The sequence below is a fragment of the Conger conger genome, chromosome 16, assembly GCF_963514075.1.
Source record: "Conger conger chromosome 16, fConCon1.1, whole genome shotgun sequence".
Classification (NCBI taxonomy): domain Eukaryota; kingdom Metazoa; phylum Chordata; class Actinopteri; order Anguilliformes; family Congridae; genus Conger; species Conger conger.
Window position 1 is genome coordinate 13205335 of NC_083775.1, and position 23164 is coordinate 13228498.

Here is a 23164-nt window from a genome sequence, read left to right on the forward strand (position 1 = left end):
AACAAATCTTATCTGCGGAACTGATGGCAAAGCAAAATATGGATGCTTACTGCATGTCCACAACTGCATCCCATGCATTTCCTCCAACTCATAAACCTGACCAAGTGCAAAATTCACTCAGACAAGCGTCGATGACAAGATAACCTCATTAAGTAATGGGGGGAGTGACTCAGGGACAGAGCTGAGCGACTTCTGCCTGCTCTCCCATCTCTACCATCACACTATTGTCGGGGAAACAAGGATGAAGTAAAATGCGTTCAAAACAGCAATTCCTGAATCCAGCAGTTTTATCCGACAACATCTTGGTTTAATGTCCAGCACTCTGAATACCAAACACAAGTGTATCAACAGTTAAAACTCCCAATATATATTTATTTGATTTATCAAATATATCAATTAAACTGCAAATTTTTGATAGGCAGAGCAACCTGTTGGATCAACCTTTATCAAAATGCACAAACCACAGCCAGATTAAAATTAAGAAATGTATTAAATTGCAACACAGATCCATGTCTAATATATAGACAGGGTTTAACTACTCATAACAGACACATAACAGTCACACAAAGAATTAATGAAAGAAAATACCAAACCATAGCTTGTTTCCTCCCAAAATTAGTCCCAAGGAAGCCAACAATGCTGAAAACAGGCAAATATTCCAAAATGGCCAGGGATGAAAATGTAGAATTCCAGGTCAAGGTGCAGGACTTGCCAAACTTCCAACTCTAACTAAAAAAGACCCTATTTTATCTTGGTGAAGTGGGGGCAGGACATTCCAGCTTCCCCTGGGCCATGCATATTAATGATGAATAATGGGGGGATCCTAGATGTATCGATATCTTTCTTTCTATATTGCCTAGAACACATCAATTATTTAAGGTTTTAGAGATATTAACCCTCTCCTAATGAGCATTATGGTGACATTGAATATTCAGGTATTAAGGACTACTTTTGGGAGAGACAGCTACAGCTATTAATGAAATGTTTGTGACCACCACGCGGAGAGACCTGATCAGCCAGTAATTATGTGATCCCCTTCGAGCTCACAGGAGAAGTTTGATGACTCTATCTTAAATACTTCCATGGCAGTAATAAGAAGTTTCTGTCATGAAGAAATGACGCTTCAAGTTAGCTTCAAACCCACATGCAGAAATAACTAGCTGGGTAATGGCTGCCTGGGTTGGGGATGGTTGCTACACTTAACTCTGATTGATCCCCGGCAGATACTCTTAAGCACACTTTTGTATGTACATGGGTAGTCAGCTGACATATTCACTCACACACACACACACACACACACACACACACTGTTACAGTATATTGTTTTGGAAATAAAGTTGTTTTATATTTAAAGACTAAAAAGCTTCTTTTTTTTTAAGGGCAATGTTATAAAAAAAGACATGTATATTTGTTCAATGTATTTTGTTCTCAAATTATGTGAGAAATAGGCCATTTTAAATATGTTTAAGTGGCCATGTTTAAGAATAAAATCATGGAAAATAATGTACTTTAGGCCGATACATTTTTTGGTGTAAATGTAATACTGTGGATTTGATTTAAGCTAATGTTATGTTCCTGTTACATCCATCCCCAGCCAGTGTTACAACTAAACCCAGTTTTTGACATTAATTCACACATTCTGTGATATTGTAGATGATGTCTAAATGTCTAGCATTTGTAGCGAACAAATGTGGGCTCATATTACATTTTGAGAGCTCTAGCATAAACACTCATTGAGGTATACCTGTTGTGTTACAATTGTCCCCACTCTCCGACAATTCAAAAATATAGGTCCATAACAACTGATCAACAGAGAAAAACTGTATTTACAGTATGATACATACAGGGTAAAAGCAATGCAATTACAAAGTAGTATTGTGTGGGTACAAGCTTTTAATACCCAAAACCTGAAATAAAATGCTGAAATAAAAATGTAGATTAAAAATAGGACAGGCAAACAAATGGACATCCTTACATATGTATGTGGTGTGAAGAGAAACCAAAGGTCATCGTTACTGCGGTATGCCAATCGACTCCCGTCTCACACCCTTTAATCGCTCTGACCTCACCCAAATAGTGCCATTGTCAGAAGGCTTTGTTTCTAAGCCCACTTGATAAGTGAGCAGGGTTGATTCAAGAACACTGAAGCAGGAATTGTATTTTCGTATATTTCCCTATACCAATGTTACCCTGTAAAATAAGGGAAAAGGGAGTGGGAGCTTGCTATTTTCGGAGCTGAGCAATGACATTCTCTATTTTTAAGTGTAGACAATGCATTTATGCATTTTTTTTAAACTTTATTCAGACATGAACAAAGTAATGAGGGTTACAGAGAGGATCAGCAATTCAGAATACCACATTGAACCTCCAATCACACAGGTTAATTCATATCACGCAGTCTCCCAATGTGTGCTATTTAAAAAAGATCTCCCAAAGGGTAACTATGAGGTCCAGCTAACTGGCTGTAGATGGAGTGAAAATGTATTTTCTGAATAGTGCTAATAGTACTAATGATATTTGTCTCAGCACATTTTCAGTTCAAGATAAATTTGGCACAGCAACTCGATAAATAAGTACTAAAGTACCAATTTCCTGTTCTCTGATTTTGAACGTCTGTTGTTTGTGTTCAGTGTCTCAATATGCTGGTCTTTGGCTACCATTATTTATATTACATTACATTACATTACATGGCATTTAGCAGACGCTCTTATCCAGAGCGACGTACAAACACAAACACAAGTACAAGTGCGAAGAAGACCTGAGAGGACAGTACATTTCCAAGTCCTAGTGTAACCATACAGATATAATCGGAACCCTTGAAGAATACATCAACTTCCAAACTAGCATACCACAGTTGGCAGCTAGAATACCCCGAGTACAACAATACAATAACTAATACAAAAAACAACATTTATACAACAATATAAGTGTCATTACAGTCTATGGCATATATAAGGCTAATCATGGTGGTGAGTTAGGGAGGGAATGGTGTAGCCTGAAGAGATGAGTCTTCAGTCTGCGCTTGAAAGAGGTCAGAGACTCTGCTGTTCTGACATGGAGGTCATTCCACCACTGTGGGACCAGGACAGACAGCAGTCGTTATGTGAAGAAGTTATATGAAGTTATATGAAGAACAGGACTCATTTTAACTATTATACTTGAATGTAAGGGGAGCTGGCACATGCAATAGACACCAGCATATGCTGAAGCATGGCCAGCCCAATGCCCTGAGACAGCAGGAGTGTGTTTTTGGCTTTTTAAAACCACTTTGGGATCACAATCCCCCCCCCCCCCCCCCCCCCACCCATACACACATGCACACACCCACACATTGCACAGGGCAGCACACATTTCTATTCAAGAGCAAGTTAAATTATATGTAATGCCATCAACACTCAGCAAAGACAACAAGTTATAAATTGACACTGGTATCCTTACATGTGAAAAATAGGTCTTGCGCTGATTGAATACGGAGTTCGAATATGCCTGCTTTAGCCGTTTCCTATCACCTGGATTAGATTACGTCATCAAAAATGTTTTGCGAGACATGAATCTGATAAATAAATAAATAATTAAACCAGGTGGAGAGTGGCTTATTTTTGCCAATAAAATAAGGACTGCTAAGCTAGTCCAAGCTGTTTCTCTCCTTATCCAAGGATTTAGCATGGGGTGGAAGCTGCCAAACAGTACATGTGGCATCGACTGTTAGCATTATCATTGAGAACACATCAGCTAATAAGTCCTCAAAGAAGATCTGGCATTGGGAGAATCTTCCCACCTGGTGGGTGGCTGGGGATTACCTATAGAGTCATGTTGCTAAACAATGAACCTCCTAGAGCCTTACCCTGGACAATTCGAACCTCCCATCAACTCCAGGACATTATTTTTTACCTTGTATCTTGTGGGTGCTTGTGGGTAGAGGCAGGGTATGTGACCGGGACCCGGAAGGTTGTTCAAGCCCCGGTGTAGCTATATAATCTGCACAGCTGTTGGGCCCTTGAACAAGGCCCTTAACCCCACATTGTTCCAGGTGGGATTGTCCCCCGCTTAGTCAAATCAACTGTAAGTAGCTTTGGATAACAGCATCAGATAAATTATTATTATTACATGGCTGGCTGGCTGTGCAGCTGTTTCAGAATCCTTGCAGAGGGATAGATGGGTTATGATGCATGATGCAAGTTTGCACAGCCTGGAAGATGAAAGAAGCTGACCTACTTGTTTGGCACCAGGATGTGCCCACCTGGGACAAGCCTAACTGTGGAGAGACTATGCGCTTTGTACACTGAATCCACTTAGCTGCTAGCATTTCAGACTCGCCAGTCACCATGTACCACATTAAGCAGAGGCTTCGATAGGTCCTTGCTGGAGAAAATAACCTTCTTGTCCTTAGGAAAGGTTCTCAATCCTGGTCCAGATTTCAAAAATCCAGATTTTTGTTTTCACCTTAAAATCCACGATTTTACCCTGCAAAAATCAGTTGAGGCGAGATGTGAATTGTGTTATCAATGGTTTTAACGGACAGTTCACCCAAAAATGAAATTAAGACGTGTTTCCACTGACCTGGAGTAGTACATCTCCATCCAGATAGTTTTTCTTTTGTCTCTTTCCAAATATAATCCTGTGGTTACAGACAAACATCCACAGGGCTTAATTTCTTCACGATACTTCTACCACCAAAGTCAACCGTGTAGGCCAGGGGTGATGTAACATGGAGGAATGCAAACTTTTGTAGTTTCAATATAGCCACTTGTTAGCGCCTTTATTCAAGCACACAACAGCTTTGAAATTCATGGTTGAGAGCTTTAACGGGTGTAATTTATGTCATAGAAATTACACCACTCAAGTTTCATGAGTACGCCTGCATGAGACGTTGCACATATACAGGCGACACAGCAGGTGTACTTTGGTAGAAGTAGTTGAAAGAAACCGTACAGAAATTAAGCATGTTATTGAGTAACTGTGGGATATTTGGAGAGGGATGTTACTGGAATTATTTCAATGTGCATGTTTGGTGCTTTGAAGCCACAGGAAAATGGACCTGCGAGGTGAATATGTAGAAAACCTGTCATATTTCAGCAAAACTACCCAGATGGACATATTCTACTGCAGGTAAGTGGAAACTGCTGATTAACAACAAAAGTGGCCAACCAGGTCAAGGGTTCAAAGCCGCAGCCAGCGAGGAAAGGATTCGACACGTCATGTCAATCACATACATGTCAAGCCCCCGGAATGTCCCGGAGTCTCCCGGATTTCGGCATGAGCTCCCTGACGCGTCCCCGGTATCACTCTCCCAGCAATACCCCCCACCCCCACCCCCACCCCCACACACCGTCAGGTCCAGGGAACCCCCGTCCAACATTTTGCAATTACTCTGGACAAGTTCTAAATGCAGCAGCCCTAATCACCCGCCTGTACCCCCAGTCATAATGTTGCACCTCCCTCTCACGTTTCGCAGATCTCCCAGAACCCAGCTCTGCAAACCCGAGACGCCTGCAGTCAGCAGCCTCCACTCCTGTTGTGGTGTGGAAGAGGAACAGGCCTCGAAGCCAGAACAATCGAACATGACTCGGCAAATTCAGCCTTGCCAATAGCAGTGTAGCGGAGAGTAGCGCTGAAGGAATTAGCCGTGTAATGAAAACAGTTGCAGGTTGAAATCCCGGCTGTGGCACGGCCACAGTACCTCTGGGAAGGGTACTTCACCCGAGCTGCTTCAGTTAAATATCAGGCTGTATGGATTCTATGTAATAATAACATCAGCTGTGGACGTCTCTGGAGATGATGGCATCCACTGAGCGAATAAACGATGATGATAATGGCGATATTAAATCACCCTCGTCAGGCTGATGGAGGCCGAGGGGCTCGGTCGGCCATTTTCTTCGGCACCAGACTTGAATGTGAATTTTATGTGATTTGGCTCCGTGAGGCGAACAGGAAACAGACTACTTTCACCGCTCCATTAGGGCCACATCAGCAAATCAAACTTCCTCCCAATGAGGCAGAGCATTTTTAAACAGCTGAATTTCACCATGCGTTTGCGTTAACACGATTACCCTGATTGTTATTACTCGAGGCCTATAGGGGCTCCGGGTGGTGCCCAATCAGGGGAAAACAGAAAATAATTTGACACCTTAAGTTTGAGGGACCAAAAAAAACAGGTGTGGTCCTATATTACACACAGTTCTTACCAAACTGCTTGCCATTAAAGTTTTAAAGCCAATTTCTTTTCCCTGTGTCTAAGCCAATTCCATTACTTTTTTGCCCACTTGTATTCGAAGCCAAACGCACCCCACTGATTTGGCTACAGCCCGTCTCCTCCTTATGAAAGCGTGGCCGATTGCTCCTTGCTACACAGTCCTAGGAGCCACAGTCAGCACAAGCGAGGTCATTTTTACACCGCTGCACACCCCACTGTTCCAAGTACTCTAGCTGGGAATGCCATTTGGGTGTGGCCTTGAATTTCTTCACTGTTGGGAGGGGGAGGGAGGTGATGTTCTCCCCTGGGGTCCCACACAGATTCATGAGTTCTCCTCCATGACCTGTTAAGAGAGGGGTTTCCCAGGCTGGGGGACAATGCTGGGGGCACAGTAAGGGTTGATGGGGGAAAAAAGGAACACAGCAAAGGATGTGTACCCCTACGACCAAAACCACTGTGTATATATCTATATGAAGGCTATAAATACTGATACACTTAATGGGGCTTCAAACATAGCTTGTCCGTTTAATAACACCAAACCTCCCCTGCTCAGTCGAACATTTTGCTTGCAAACATGATACTGCTTGCTAACCATGAAAATTAGATTAGATGAGACAGCAGGAAACATCACAGTTGTAACACAGGCAAATTCAAGTAAATACAATGTAAACTGGCAATCAAATTATACTGAATTCACTGAATTCACCGACACAATCTGTAAAAAAAACAAACTATTTTTATTTATCCAGCTTCAAATATACGTCATGGGTTGTATTAAACATAATATAATTAGAATCATTCATGTTCATATTTTATTTTATATTATTCATATTGCAGTCATTGTTAACAGCTGGGATTTCAATATATGCAACATTACAATAACATTTTAAGCCCCTGCCCCGCCTCCCCTCCCCAAATCAAAGTAAGACCCCCTCCAAAAACCATAAAACAAAAAAACATAGATCTCCCAATCCCACACAAGCCCTGTATGCATTACTGTCTGCCAATCACGTCTGTTTATCAGTCTATGCATCTGTGAGTACTGCGTGTGTGTGTGTGTGTGTTTCTGAGTGAATAAATGTGTGGATATGTGCGCATGCACGTTTCTGAGTGTAAGCGTGTGTGCTTGTCTGCGCACGCACACGTCTCCGAGTGTGTGCGCTTGCGAGCGCCCCCATGTTTCTGAGTGTAAGCGTGTGTGCTGGTGTGCGCATGCATGTCTCTGAGCGTGTGTGTGTGCGTCCCTGTGTTAGGCCCGTGACGGAGTCAACACAGTCTGCATGAAGTCCATAAGGTTGGGTCTGAAGGTCAAGAGAAGCCTCCCCAGTATGTTCAGAATGTACCACTGCTTCTGTCAAAAACATTAGGCAAATATCTGTAGAGTGTGCGTCAGTGCTGTCAGTCCATGTTGGAGTGAGAATCGGTCAGTGTGTCAGTCTCAGCAGAAACCCAGGGGCGCTGCAGTGGCGTACACCAATTCAACGTTCTGAGAAACATTCACTGACCGACGCCCCGTGGCCCTCCGTGGCAATGCGTCTCCCCCTGGTCTGTGTATCTGTCTGTGTTTGGGTTGTAAGGGTCTGGTTTTTTTTTTGTTTTTTTTTTGTTTTGTTTTTTATAACGGGAGGGTTTTCTGAACTATTTGAGACACCGCTCGAAGTAAGTGGCCCCCACGTATCCGCCTCTTAGCGACCGCTGGACGTTCTGCTCGAACAGGCGTCGGTTGGTCTGTAGAACCTCCGCTGCCTCCTTATTGAGCGGGTCCTCCGGGTTCGGCTCCTACGGGAGACCAGAGAGGATCATGGGATGAAGTGACCACCCAACTGAGCTCACATCAGTTGGCTTCAACCATATTTCCTTCACAGGGAACACTGACTTCAAAACAGATCTGGGAGAGGTCATTTTTTTTGGGATTCAAATGCTTTTCTGTGCTCAACTGATCTTACCAAGTGCAACTGAGCCAACCAAGAGCAACAGAAGGCGTTTATTTGAGTTATGCACTTATTTGAGAGTATTTCATAGGTCCCAATACACCAGAGAAGTAAAGCACAGAAAAGTATGAAACAATAATGCATTTGACCCAGGTCTGCTTCAAAACATCAAAGTAATGAGACGCGTTGGCAAAGCACTGTACCACTCCTCAAACAACACTCTTCAGGCAAAAAAAAAAACAAAAAAAAAGGTTTGTCCTCGTAGACTCTCAGTCTCTTGTGTACTTATTTCCGACAAAAAGCAAAAATGTATTGTACAAAACAAATCTAACATTCCTTATGAGTGAAGAGGGAACATGAGCAGTGTGGGGAGATTGTGTCTACTCACCAAAAATAGATACTGTAATCCGTATATGATGGAGTTTACCGTCAACACAGGCTTCCAGTCCTCTCTGCAAAACACAAAATGGTGGAACAGACAGGCCAGCACAGAGTGGGACAGAGTGCGCACTTCCTCGGTTAGGGGTGTGAAACGGGAGGGGGTTCTGCCTCTGGATGGGCCCTAAACCTGACAGTCGGCCGCAAGGTAACGTCTCTGTGCCGAGATGTCTTTGACGACAACAAAGAGCACCTTTCACAGGACGTGCTAAAGAAGCCAGAGGAATAAAAGCAGGTTTTCAAAACGAAGGTCTGAAAATTGATCTACGAAAACTCAAAAGCCCGCAATCATGAAACGGCCTTCTTCCTCTGCCACTGAAGGATAACGACCACAATCAAAATGGACTCTGGCTCACTGCAGTGAAGTCGGCAAAGCTTTAAACCTAAATCAGGTCCACGTGAGTGAACTGTACGAGAAGAGGTTCTAATCGGCGTGATTATGAGTGGTCATCTGGTAATATCAGGAAAGTTTGAGTTCAGAAATCTCACGGTCCAAATTTCTCTGTTAAACAAGATCACTGCAATGATTTTAATGATTGAGAAAAATAAATAAATAAATAAATAAAAGAAGTACTTTGAGATGGCACATCTCTTTTTCGAGTACAGTAAAATTGAAGAGTGTAATCATAACAAAGTCAGCCCGCTTTAAATGGGTCTGTTCTGCACAGTCATGTGTGGTGGACAGTGTCAGAACATAAATAGCAGGAGATGCCTGAACCACAAGTATCTGGATTTCAGTTGGTCAGTACAATAATAGGTGAAGTTATCGGAGTGTGGCTGTCGATACAACATTCCATAACTGATTCAGCCGCATTTCTACATTAATGCAGAGGAGAAAAGAAAAACCCTATGTACATGAACTTGTTTGTCTTGTATGAAAGCCCATTTTAAAAAGGCCTTGATCTAGAAAAGAACCAGTCCAGAGTATGCTGTAATACCTGCTGTAAGAAAAATAGTTTTGAAAAGAGTCTACAATGCTTTAAAGACATTTCGGAGATAGTTCACAGCTTTATGTTATGGTGGGTGTGTTTGAGTTTATCCTGGTGTCAAACTTTAATGTATCGGGAAACTGGTAAACAATCTGTTACATATGACACAGCAGTCACGTATATGCAACAACCGAAACACGGGATCTGGTCAAGATCTGCACCTCAGGATGTTCAAGCAGACGTTGCCCTCGAGGTCGATATTGGGGTGATACACCATGGTCTCGCACTTCACCTTCGGGGGGTCATGAGGGTACCCTTGTCCAACCTAAAAGACCGGGTTTAGAGGAACTGGTCAGATGTGACATAAACATATCTTATCCCACATTCTATATGCAAGAGCAATGCTTTCACTTCACCTTTATCCATATTATTCAAGGATCCTGGACTCACCTTAAAGCTGAAGACAAACTTTCCCCCTTTGTAAAATCCCTGAAAAGAGATTAAAAAAAGAACATTTAAAAGGGTATGAATGCCATATTATTACAGCTCAGTTATACATGTACAAACAGCAAGCTTATACCAATCCACAAGAGACCCTTTTGGCACTGCATACAAAAACAGTTACACACACCCCTACGATAAAACCAAGTGGATTTTTATGTCAATTTTGACATTCAGCTTTCAATTCAACTTGAGACTGACAGGACTACAGATCAGACAAAAATCAGCATATATGGGTGCCTAATCAACCAGGTCCCTGTGTGCAGGGACACTATTCAGCCAATGAAAATCCTTCAGCCATTCCACAGCCACAAACTTACAGGATGTGATGTAATCCCAGGAAAGTGTGTGTTATGTCAAAAGTGCTGTGTTTGTCATTAAAATAGTTTAATCTCAACTTTGCTGACATCGCAATGTTCATAACGAACGGCAGACTTTTCCATTTTCAATTTTTGATTCGCTCTGGGGGAAAAAAAAAAAAACACTCGACACGTTGATTATAAACGGAGTTGTACAAAATAAAGGCTGGATAACTGAGTGCAGTTGTAACGCTGCCGTACTGAATCCTCCGCAGCGCGGTTGATATTAGACCCCTAGCTCAAGTCAAATGAACAAAGGGCTAAATCAGTTTGCATGACCACTGGCATTAGTTAGCATAACGCCTCCATCCATGATGGACAACCCTTTGTTAACTGATTGAATGGAGCAGTTTTATGTCAATTATTCCTCATAAAGTCATGTTACATCATGCCAAAGACTTTGACAAGGCCAAAGTGTCCTTTTATAGTCATAATTACGCATTTGTGCCATTTGGCTAATCTTAATTATAATCTGTTATCTTAATGCTATCTATGCGAGGTGAAAATAATGTTAAAAAAAAAGAAAGAAAAAGAAAACTTTGCAAACCAAAATCAATTCATAGCAGCACCCCAAAACACAAACATGCCAGACAGCACAGAGTCCAGGACGAGAGGACGCCACTCCCACCTCATCAGGCGAAATGACGAGTTTGAAATTCAGTAAATCATCCTGGTCAGGAAAGAGGATCTCGCATGTCTTTGGGAGGTTGAGCTCATTGATATCTAAGAGGAGGAGGGAGAGAGAGTGAATTTTCTACACTTCAGCCCGGTAATTGAGAATTCAAACAATCATTTTACCCATATTATTGTCACTGCAGTAACTGGAAAAATAGGGGACAGTGCAATGCATTTGGAGCAGGCACTCCAAGGGCACACCCAAACGTGGCCAGGAACAAGTTTCTGACCGAACAATCAAGATGTACTTTATTTCAACAGGGTTTTTCCTTTTATATAATTGTACCGTCACAGAGCTCTGAACAACGTTTTCCAGGAAGACAACCAGAAAAACAGGAAAGCCCAGGGCTGATTTGTGAAAAAGGAATAAACAAATAGTAGCAGAGCCAGATAATTGACCAAGCCTGCATGTGCTGTCACTCACGCTGTACTGTAAATTCAGAATTGAAAGAAGAAGAAAAAAAAAAGAAAAGATGTCTACATTCTACAATTGGTTTTGTGGCATACCAAAACAAATAATTGAACCGAGCACAAACATTACTGAACAGTCCATTACTAGTCATAGTGTTATATTAGGGGCGGCTAATCATGTCCCATGCAGGTTCATTCCAACCAATCACTACACCACCTGATTTCACCAATTAGTTCCCTCCTCTGTGGTTGAAAGCATGTTAATTAGTGAAATAAGCACGTATTGTGATAGGTTGGAATGAAAGCCTGCACACTCTCGGCCCTGCAGGGCACATGATTGGGCAACCCTGTGTTATGAAAATAAAATGGGGTTCAATATGAAGACTTTTCAAAGTTTTTTTTTTTTCCCAGATTTTTCCCTTTGTCTCCCAATTTGGTAGCCAATTGTACCTCGTCTGATTCAATTGGAGGTAGTCGTATTAGATGTACCGCCCGTACCCCGTCCCTCGGCGGCCCGAATGAGAGCGACACGCCTTCTTCAAGCCGTCTCGTCTCGTGCCCGTTGCCGTGATTCCGAGGCGCCCGAGGTGCTTATTGTGCGGCGATCTAATAACCCTGCCAAGTCCCTCCCTCTGGAGCAGCGAGCCAATTATTGCTGCCCCATGTGAGCCGGCCAAACTTGGCTTTTGGCAGGACCGAGAATCTAACCCCGGTCCCCGGTGTGCAACTGCAGCAAACTGCAACCGCAAGTCTGCTGCGTCTTAGCCTGTTGCGCCACCGCGGGTCGCAAGACTTTTCACACTTAACTGGTTGGGCAATTTGGCAAGAAATCAACTTGCCCAAACTAAACACAGATATGGCAAGAGAAAAGCCCACAAATCTGGTGTTATAACATTTCACTTCTTATCTGGTATCATCAGGGCCATCGCTAGTGGGGGGGGTTAATCGGGTGGTGGTGGTGACAAGCCTACAGCTTGGGGGGGGGACCACAGCTGGAGAGGTCCCACAAAAATTCCAGTAGGATGGGGGGGGGGGGGGGGGGGGGGAATTCAGAGCTATGCCCCTGGGTATCATCCTGTAACTGAATCTTTGAGAAACATTCAAACATAATTTATAAGGCTGCTGGGGGATCATACGGTTAAGGCGTCACACAGTGATGCAGGAACGAGCCCCAGGCCCACGGATCAGATCCAGACAGTGCCAGGGGCGGCCTGAAGCATAGTCGTTAAGGTACATGACTGGGACCCGCAAGTTTGTTGGTTCGATACCCGGTATAGCCACGATAAGATCTGCACAGCCATTGGGCCTTTGAGCAACCTTAACCCTGCATTGCTCTCGGGAAGGATTGTCTCCTGCTTAGTCTAATCAACTGTACATCGCTCTGGATAAGAGTGTCAGCCAAATGCCAATAATGTAATGTAATGTAATGTGGACAATGCACATTAATCAATTTCAAATTCATGTTAAACGTACAAACTATTAAGCTCATTTTTATCCGTAGAAACTCTCAGGATTTTTAAAACCAGGCTTGATATTGTGCTACATACCATCGGGTTTTTAGTTAAACTAAGCATCAGGTACACAGTAGTAGGAAAATGGCAAGCATTCTTGGGCTAAATGAACTTGCCAATTTCACTGCGTACCATGTAGTTGCTATCTAGGTTAATGATACCATGTTCTAGCCAGTCATCTCCTAAGGTTAAAGAAAGTTAACTTATGCTAACATTAGCTGAGTTCATGGAGTGAGTCAATAAATCAGACAAATGTTAACTAGCATAAAAAAAAAGGTTCAGGCTCCACCATTTCAGCCTCATCCTTAAAAAGTGATGAGATGCCATGTGAACTAAAACGAGAAACAACTGAATTTGGACTGCCGTATTGAGCTGGTTGTGGCTATGCTCATGATGATGCAGCAGTTTTATGGCATATTGGTCAAAAGCCTGTCGTACCTGAGAGGCTAATACCAGGGGAGACTGTAGCCCTTACCACCAGGGGAAAGCAAATGGATGCTGAAGGATGTTAACTACTGGCTCTGCCCGCACAAATGTCCTGATTCCATGACTGGTCAGCAGTCTTTTGGTAACCAAGGAGACCCTGTGACTTTTCTGTGCCAGGCAATGCTCGGCTAATATGCTAGCTTAGCATCGCCAAGTGAACAGTTTGTGAACAAACCAAATTGTGAATCAGCCTAAAAACATCACTTGGTTGACGTGGCAAAAGACTGAAGAGTTCTACTTGTCCGACAGCTGGTCTTGCTTTCTCTAGGTAAATGGGAAAGAGTTATTGTGAAGCCCTGGAAAAGTTAAAAAAATAAATTAAAATAAAAAATAACCTGTTTATACCTCACACAAACCACTACATTTGCATCATTAGAGCTTTTTCTTTTCATTTTGCCATCTAAGACTGCAGTCTTTCAAACATTATTGCCACACCAAAGAGTAAAAATAAAAAAGTGTCACAAAGCATGAAATTGTCTGGATGATGGTCATATTGTACTCTTGAGAAAACATTCTCTGAACACAGGTGTGTAATATAGAACCTGTAACTATCTCGCAGCAATATCTAATTTGGATGCTCTAAATTCGTTATATGAAAATGTCTAATGCTGAAGAATGTCAGGGAATAAGACTTATTGTACAGCCTTAACAAATGTTAGCTAACCTTACACAGAACAATAATGAATTAGGCTACATCTAATTGTATCATTATTTGTAAACCCCCCCCCCCCCCCCCAAAAAAAAAAAACTGTGCTGATTTAGACACTTTACGGTGGTACCGGTGTTACTATTGCTTTTAAACATTCATGATGCGGAGTGGGCTATGATTTTAAAACATTCACAAAGAATGTATATCATCAACAGCCCAGCACAGCCACAACAGCAGCTAGCTCAGTTCTAGCACTTCTCAGCATTTCATATTTTGATCTAATAACGTTTGAAAGGTCACATGAACAATATGTAACTAAAAAGCCCATGTTACATCAAAGAATGTAAGGAAAATGGAGGCAATGACCTGGAACAGAGTTTGTGTAGTTAGTGTGAAACACAGCCGAAATCGACCCAAATCAAGACTGACAGATTTCAGAAAAACTAAGTCGGTGCAGGCCCATAAAGAATACATTATTTGTATATATGGTAATAACTGGGCTGTTAAGTGAGGAGTGGTCGCTATAGTTTCACATTTTCATAAACAAAAACATATTGCGTAAACATAAACCTAATGGCTTACAGCTAGCTAGCTAGGTAATATTTCTGACCATTAGATTTCATTAACCCGCAGAGCCCTTTACTTTTTATTACATTTAATCGTCATTGTCCTGTGAAGGGTGATTCTAAACCTCGCTACTATTGTAAACACGGCAATAATGTTATATTAAACATCACCTATATGCTGACTAAAACCCTAAATAGGGTATTTTGTTATGTGTTAGCTAAACGTGCTGACAATTGCTAACCAAAATACAAGAGGTGTGTATGTTTTCATTATCAGCAGTGACGAATATACTGGCCCATGTATCGTTTACTGGCTAACTGGTTAGCAAGCTAACACACAGAGAACAGATTATATTAAGAGTTAGATTTCATTTTTTAACTCTGTATCGCTGGTTAGATTGATGTGTGTTTTATTGAATACAAGAGACCAAAACAACGGGACACCATATCACTTCGACATATTTTACAGCAAAACCCGGACTGGCTGCCTAATCGAGACCGGGGTTTTTCTGTCGGAGGCTACGTTTATTTTTGGTCTAATTTCGCCTGTTTTTACCAATTAAAACCAACTAACTGGCGAGGTAAAAGACGAAATGTCTCTAACTTTCTTTAACCTAAGAACTGACTGCCAGAGTTAGCTAGATTAAAGATTTTAAGAAGCAGTACCCTCGTACCTTTCTGTATTCGAAGCTGGGCCGCGCTTGCTTTTTTACCACCGGCTCCTGTTCTGTTTCCTCCCGCAGACTCTTCGTCTTTTTTCTGCTGTTTAAGAGAAAAAAGCTTAATCATTTTCAACTATTTTCTGTTAGATTTCACCCCCTTTCCTCGAAAATCGTTTTATTTGTTTAAATAGTCCGTGAGCGGAAAACGTGTCCAGGGCCGTAGTGTTGCGGGGGGCCGGTGCAGCTCTGTTGGTGAGATTAGACTAGTCGCTCGCCAGCTATGAAGCCAGCTGGGCTGGATGAGACTGGGTAGCCGAAGAGGAAAGGGAGCGGCGAGAGTGCATGCGTTTCTTTCCGTGTGGAACAAACCCCTACAACTGGTATGACCATCTAAGACATTCTAGAAAGTTACCTCTTATGAACCTTTGTTAATATATATATATAATTGAGGAGACAAATTTCACATAAAAAAAATAAATAAAGTGTCTTGGATCATTAAATGACGGTTAAATGAATTAACGTTTTTGCCATTTCTTGTATCTAGGCAGGCTTCAATTGAGATTTCCTCTAATCTGGGATGCAGCGAATCTTCATGTAAAATAAAGATTACCAACCATGAAATAAAGGTAGGGAACAGGGTAATATTCAATATGGAGGAATAGACATTAATTTTTACTTATGACTGCATGATTTGCAACAAAGCTCTGGGTGACTGACGTGCAAGTATTTTTGTATTTACCAGGTGTTCTCAATACTTTAGGATGGAAAACATGAGTAATCCAGTTTGGGATTTTAAAAATAATGTGGCTTGTTATACTTTTCTTACTATCGCTGGTGACTCATTACCAACCCAATTAAAGACACTGTGCAGTTGTAGTTCAATATCCAACCAAAAGCCGTAGTTTTCCACACCTGGATCACTTTGATGCAAATCATCCAGTCTTGTAGCACTAAATACAAAAAAAGAAGTAACCTTTGAGATGCTTTGGGAGGAGCTCAGGGTCCATGCTGTTCCCTCCCACTGAGGTTCAAACACCTCCGAAATCCAAAAAGGTTGTGTGGATCTGGTGGGGAGTCACTGCCATTTTGATTATGAGAGCGATAAATATGGCACCATGAGTACCGTGAAGGACATGGTCGAAACGCAGGCCTTTTGGTGGGTGGAGTGACCTGCCCCAAAAACTGGAGCCTAATCCTCAGCATGCCAATGTTGAGTCTGGCTGAGGATGTCATTGGATGATGACACAGTTGGACAATGGTGTCACCTTGGGAGAAACAGTTCCCATTGGATCATTGGCAGGCTGTTTCTACCAAGCTGCGAAAAAGTGGCTACAGTCTGGCTTGACTAAACGTGGCCATGCTCTGGCAGAATCTCCTCTAAATGAATCATTGGAAGATTAGTTATGGGTGTAGGAGAGAAGGAGATACTTTTTTTTCCCTATCGTTTGAGCAACCCCCAACAAGCTACATTCCCGCTCACATTCTCCCCAGGCATTATCGCCAAAGTGGAATCAAAGGAAGACCACTTGTACACAGCTGCATGCAGACCATGGGCTTATCCATGCCCAGCGTGGTTGCCATATGAACGCGGGCCCATTAATCCCAGCCAAAGTAACATAATTGCCAATTGTGAGTTAACCCTCTGCGGGTCTACGGGCTGCAGTTGGCACCGGTATGATCCAGATTTGAGCCCAGCCCGTGGGGCTAACCCATGCACCACAGCGCAATGCCTCAACTGAATGAGCCACCCAGCAACCCCAACATCAATTTATTTTTGCCCGCTCATTGCTATGATTGCAGCCTGTAGCATAGTGGTTAAGGTACATGACTGGGACCCACAAGGTCGGTGGTTCGATCCCCACAATAAGATCCGCACAGCCGTTGGTCCCTTGAGCAAGGCCCTTAAGCCCTGCATTGCTCCAGGGGAGGATTGTCTCCTGCTTAGTCTAATCAACTGTATGTTGCTCTGGATAAGAGCGTCTGCCAAATGTCATTAATGTAATGTAATGAAACCTGTGACATAACAGGCTCTTTATTTTCTGACAGTCGATGGATGAAACTCACAGATAATATGTTAACACTCCAGTACAGCAGAGGGCAGCGGTGCTGTTTTTCCTTGGTATTATCCATGGAATCACTACTCAACTGCTTTGTGCCAAGAAGAACATATACAAGTCCCATCAGAATGTTTCGAAATGCTAAATTATATTACAGAAGAGCAAGGTAGCAAAGCCTACGGTGGAAAAACAGCTGCAACATTACAAGTGATTTGCTAATTTGTTTCAGGTTCGGTGTCATGAAGAACATACAGTGAGCTTGGGACAAAGATTTGCTAATGTTTTCAGGTTTTCTGTCAATGTAAGCCAGTGTATCAACCAATCCACACACTGAAAAGTTCAATGCATATGCATAAACCAACATGTTTTTTTGTTTATACATTTTTACTATTAAGCTGACACTTGTATCCAGAGCAACTTAGAATTAGTATTATGAAGAAAAGGCCTAGATTCAGAGATCACCCAAAATCCAAGTAGCAATTAGTGAGAGCGTAATGGCTGAGCCGTAACACACTGGCGATAGGAAATCCTGTCACTAGAGTTAACATATGGAAGGGAAGGCAGAGAGGGGTGTTTTTGGGGTAGGGAAATATTACATTACATTATGTATGGCAGACGCCCTTATCCCGAGCGACGTACAGTTGAGGGTTAAGGGCCTTGCTCAAGGGCCCAATGGCTGTGTGGATCTTATCGTGGTACACCGTGGCTATATACTGTAGGACATGTGGAAGAGGGGAATAGGGTTCAGGTGGAGAAGTGAGGGAGACTTTGTCACCTTGGTCAGACGGTATTGTTTTTTTTAATCAAACCAGCTAGTCCGATCTGTGTGGCACTTCACAAAAGCTTACAACATATTGCTTACAAACATATTGCCATATGTTTGGTTAGACAAAGGACGACCAGTCACCCACAATGCAACTGTACCCATTACATGACATTACATTAATGGCATTTGGCAGACGCTCTTATCCAGAGCGACGTACAGTTGATTAGACTAAGCAGGAGACAATCCTCCCCTGGAGCAATGCAGGGTTAAGGGCCTTGTTCAAGGGCGCAACGGCTGTGTGGATCTTATTGTGGCTAGACTGGGGATCAAACTACCGACCTTGCGGGTCCCAGTCATGTAGCTTAACCACTACGCTACAGGCCGTATCCATCCAAGTCTCTCTCCATTCAAGCTTTATCCCTGTGGACAATTGGACACTTGGGCTGATAAACCTCAGCTGTGCATGCCTGGGGCTGGGGGGACAGAGTTAGCTGGATAACTACACTAAGTAAAAACGGGAACCATGGACTGCAGTAGAAAGAGCTGCTTCTGGGTTTAACTCCGTAGTTATCCAGCTAACTCATTAATCCCGTTTTGTGATACAGGCCCCTGGAGTTAAAGCCACTGCTGTCCAAAAATCTGGGATGACAGAAGGGTGGCAGTATAGTGTAATGGTTAGGGAACTCGGCTTGTGTCAAAAAGGCTGCTGGGATTCCGTGATTCCGTGCTGGGATGCTCCTCTCGAGCTCGGTATTTCAGTCCAATTGCTTTAGTAAAATATACAGCTGTATGAATGGAATGTGTATGAATAAAATAATGTGCATGAATAACACTGGATCAGTGTCTATTGCTGGGATCAGTGATAATCCTTGAGGGTCGAGAGCTGCTGGCTGTACACCATCCCTTTACCTGGGAGTTAGGTGTAAAGACCGTCGTAACACTTGCCACGTCACACACCCCGCTGCAAGGTTGTTAGCTACAGTCAGCAATTAAGGCTCAATATCAATCTGTAGGGCAGGGATAATCAACTCTGGCCCTCGAATCCAAATCCAGCCCTGGTTTTCTTTTCTCCCGGGTAATCAACCAAACAATTGGTCCGACTGATTGGCGAGACCGTCTTCACACCTGACAAGACAAGTATACGGAGGGTAGAACAGCAGCCGTTCTTGGTCCTTAAGGGCCGTGATTTCAGTAGAAGGGCCGTGGGGCACCCTGAAACAAGGCCTTAGTAAAAAAACAAATTTCCATAATGGGACTCTAAATCTTTGAGGGAAACTACACTCCACCCATTGTGTATCCCTGGGACTAAATTCAACCCGTTTGAGCAAAGACAAAGTCAGGAAACCCACCCAGCAGCGTCTTCATTCTGTATCAAGATCATGTAAAACTGATCCAAACCAAAATGGTTTCAGTAACATACAGTACTGTGCAAAAGTCTTAGGCACCTGTATAACATTCTGTACTGATGAGATTCTTTCAAAAACAATTCAATGAAAGGTCCTAAATAAACGTACTAAACTTTTTACATTACATTTCAGTAATTTGGCAGAAAAGTTAAAGGAATCAAATCAGTATTTTTTGTGACCACCCTTGGGCGTTAAAACTGCATCACTTCTCTGAGATATAGAACTGCAGGACAGCATTGGCTAAGACAATCAGCAGGGAGGTTGTTCCAAGCATGTTGGAGAACTTGCCACAGTTCTTCTGCAGACTTTGGTTGGCTCCTTGCTTCTGATCTCAGACAGCCTTGATCAAGTTTTTATTTAAAAAGTAGTCAATTGCTTACAGTAATATGTTATTTTAAAATTAAATACAAAATGTCTCTGTAAAATTTAATCTTTTGGAAAATGAATATTTGGAAATCTCAAAAAAACATATACATAATAAAGTCTAGGGTGCCTAAGACTTCTGCACAGTAACATACATGATGATCATGTAAAACTGATCAAGCCAAAACGTTTTCAGTAACATATAACGCATCACATGTTTGTACATGATGAGATGTGGAATCCCTGTAGACCAAGGTGAACAAAAGAGTTAGCCAGCTAGCTTGTAGAAATGGCTAAAATCGGATTCGCCGGATCCTGAACTTCTTCAAATTATTTGAAATGAAGCCGGTAACCTTCTATTCCCAGTGAGGGAAAACACCCCCCCGCCCCTCACTACAACTCAAGCACACCAATGAACCCCACACATGGTAAAAACAACCCATTGTCTTTATTTAGTTTGTCGTTTTACAGTGGTCATTCTGTTAAGTAGCTGCCTTGATTCTTCTTTTGTTTTTTTTGTTTTTATACAGTCACTTTTTTCCATTCAGTTCACTCCTTGAAGCTTCCAGAGTTAAATATCTGCTCCCATCCAGTTTATTTTTATTTTTTTATTTCTTCCTCATTTTGATCAGCACAATGGAAGAAAATATGAGCAAATGATAAAAAAGGAGAAATGGATAAAATGCCCCTGATAGAAGACTGCTGGAGTTTGGCAAAAACGTTGGTAAAAGATTGGTCCGGTCCAGTGCATTCATCTGCTTAAACAGGTTTCAGTGGGCTGGAAAAAAAACACAGGAAAACACAATACTGTCCAGGGTTGGGATCTGTTCTGTACTGAAATGTTTTGGTCAGTCCGAGTATGACCACACGGGAACATGGGCCACTTCCTTTGGAACTGCAAGCTTTGGAATTTAAAACTGAATTTAATACTGTGAGTTGCATGTCGTCAACTCCATTTCCCCCAGTTTGGTGCCATTCACAAATTGCTCTAGTGAAAAGTTGGCAGTGAATTGCTTGAAAATTCAATATTCCATCATTTACTATGTGTGCGACCTTCACATACTGTATTGGTATAACACATGGGATCATTACAAAAAAATAAAATAAGGCAAAAGGGACACGATACAAAACAAACAGAAATTTGATCCATTTCTCATACAACATAAGCATTATACTTTAACAACTGTACGATTTGAATTTCAGTACTGAATTTTGGGAGAAATAGGCCAGGTTACACTAAAATTACTAAGGGGCTTCTCCGACCATGGTTACTGTTGCTAGGCCTGATGTTGCTAGGCAATGTAAATTAAAGGCGAAACGGATAAGGAAGGAACTCCCCGCAGTCCTCTGGTTTTTGGTCTTGGCGTTCCCACATTTTGAAAATACAGTTTAATAACTTGCACTCCCCATACAGACTATACCTGAATGCCATAGACAGGAATGTCTGGTCAGAAATCGGCCCTCATCCTTGAACGGTGTACACCAATGGCAACTCAATGATTAAGGATATACACGTTTAACTACTGTATCTACGACATGGCAACATGCAGCTCAGGGAGTCAGCTAAATTAAAACATATTGGCACATTGTTCCTACTGTAGTCCCTGTGCCGACTATGGGAAGAGCGGATTAAACTTTAGCCAAAATGGCCTCCAGCCGAACTTCACTCATTGAATGATAAAGCAAATTCAGAAAAAAAAAACAGCACCATCCCATTGATACAGCTTTATGATGAATGTCAAATTCTTACATAACAGACCAGAGACACAACACACTGGGGAAACTAGGCATTGTATAACAGACCAATCAGAATGAAAACCATGAAAAATCTTTTATTATATCAAATTATTGCCCTGACTTGGCTGACAGTTTAAGTAGTGCTATTGTTTTTGCAGTCATTTGCCAATTTCAATTGTGAATGTAACCCAGGACAAAATTTTCCTCAAGCCTTAATTTTCCAATCCAGCTCCTTAAATACACGTTGAAGATATGATGAATACTAGTTGAAAATGGCTTCAGGAGGTTGCAGCATTCACACGGTGCCTGTCGGCCAATCAAAACCCAGAGAGAAGAGTACCATTTCTCTCTCCACACTCTGATTGGTCGAGCTACATCGCCATGGCAATCTAAGCTGGAATTTGAACGGGAGATGGATGGACATGTAACCGAAATGGAATTGATAAGTTTGGAAGTGTGTTGGAGCAAAATACTAGGAGCCAGCCTGCCAGTCAGGACCAGAGCAGGGGTTCAACGCAGGTCAGAAAAGCCCCAACGCAGTTCCACCAGCAGACAACCGCAACCCAACCCAACCTGGACCCCATAAACCATGTCCCCACAACACCGAGACGCTCTGCCCCAGTCATATACTGATAAAAATACAGACTTTCTCCATTTTCTAAACCCCTGACAAGACCTGCTCAAGAGCAGCCCTTAAAAACAAAAAAACAAAGACAAAAAAATCAGGAGAGGAATTGCAGTTTCAAAATTGATCGACTCCAGTAAATTACACAACAGTTCAGTCCAACAATTGTCCAGTTTTAGCGCTCAAATAAAAATAAAAAAAATTAAAAATACTATGAGTGCAGGGAGGCCGAGACAGGCATGGTCCAGTCCAGTTGAAGGTCTTGGAGGCCTGCTCAATCGCCACTCCGATCCAGTGCAGCCACACCCCCCAGCACACGCGCTGTACAGGACAGCTCTGTGAGTTTGGGGACGGTCCCTTGGCGCTGTACAGGATAGCTCTGTGAGTTTGGGGACGGTCCCTTGGCTCTGTACAGTATAGCTCTGTGCATCTGGGCAAGGTCTTGTCTGTTTGCATTAAACATCCCAGCACAGTTTGGCCTCTGAGAATCCAGTCCAGTCCGGTTCGGTTCGGTCCGGTCCGGTCCGGTCCAGTCCAGTCCAGTGGCCAGTGTACAGTGTGTACAGTCAAGTACGGTCCAGTTCAGTGCATTGTCAAATTGGTTCTGTGTGCGCGCGTGTGTGTGTATATGTGTGCGTGTACACGCATGCGATTTACAGACACAGACAGACGGGGCACACCATAGGAGGGAGAAACAAAGATGGAGGGAAGCTAGGAAAGAGAGCACGACAGCTGGAGTAGAGCAATCGTGCAGTGAAGGAGTGTAAACTGCAGGACGGCATTGGTATAGGAGTGACATAGCTATAGGAATTTTACGGGTATTGGATGGTATAGGAATCGTTTAGGAATCAGTGTGATGGCTATAGGAGGGGACTGTACTGGTAAAGGTATGATAAATA

The 23164-nt window shown here is 42.6% G+C and overlaps 1 protein-coding gene across 1 annotated transcript; it reads right to left on the reverse strand.

Moving 5' to 3' along the window:
- Positions 1-6692: 6692 nt before the first annotated feature.
- On the reverse strand, positions 6693-15696 carry ube2m (ubiquitin conjugating enzyme E2 M). Its single transcript, XM_061224152.1, has 6 exons — positions 15324-15696; positions 10980-11074; positions 9942-9980; positions 9713-9816; positions 8513-8576; positions 6693-7972 (listed from the first exon to the last, which is right to left on the reverse strand). The coding sequence occupies exons 1-6, from the start codon at positions 15436-15438 to the stop codon at positions 7832-7834; spliced, it is 558 nt and encodes a 185-aa protein (XP_061080136.1). The 5' UTR covers positions 15439-15696; the 3' UTR covers positions 6693-7831.
- Between the last annotated feature and the right edge of the window lie 7468 nt (positions 15697-23164).

What these genes read in the sequence shown, in the direction of transcription:
- ube2m (XM_061224152.1), bottom strand. Translation starts at nt 15,438, where the DNA reads ATGATTAAGCTTTTTTCTCTTAAACAGCAGAAAAAAGACGAAGAGTCT. An exon ending in GTCTGCTTGAACATCCTGAG is followed by an intron (nt 8,577 to 9,712) that starts GTGCAGATCTTG and finishes TGTGTTTTGCAG; the next exon opens with AGAGGACTGGAAGCCTGTGT. An exon ending in GATTACAGTATCTATTTTTG is followed by an intron (nt 7,973 to 8,512) that starts GTGAGTAGACAC and finishes GGTCTCCCGTAG; the next exon opens with GAGCCGAACCCGGAGGACCC.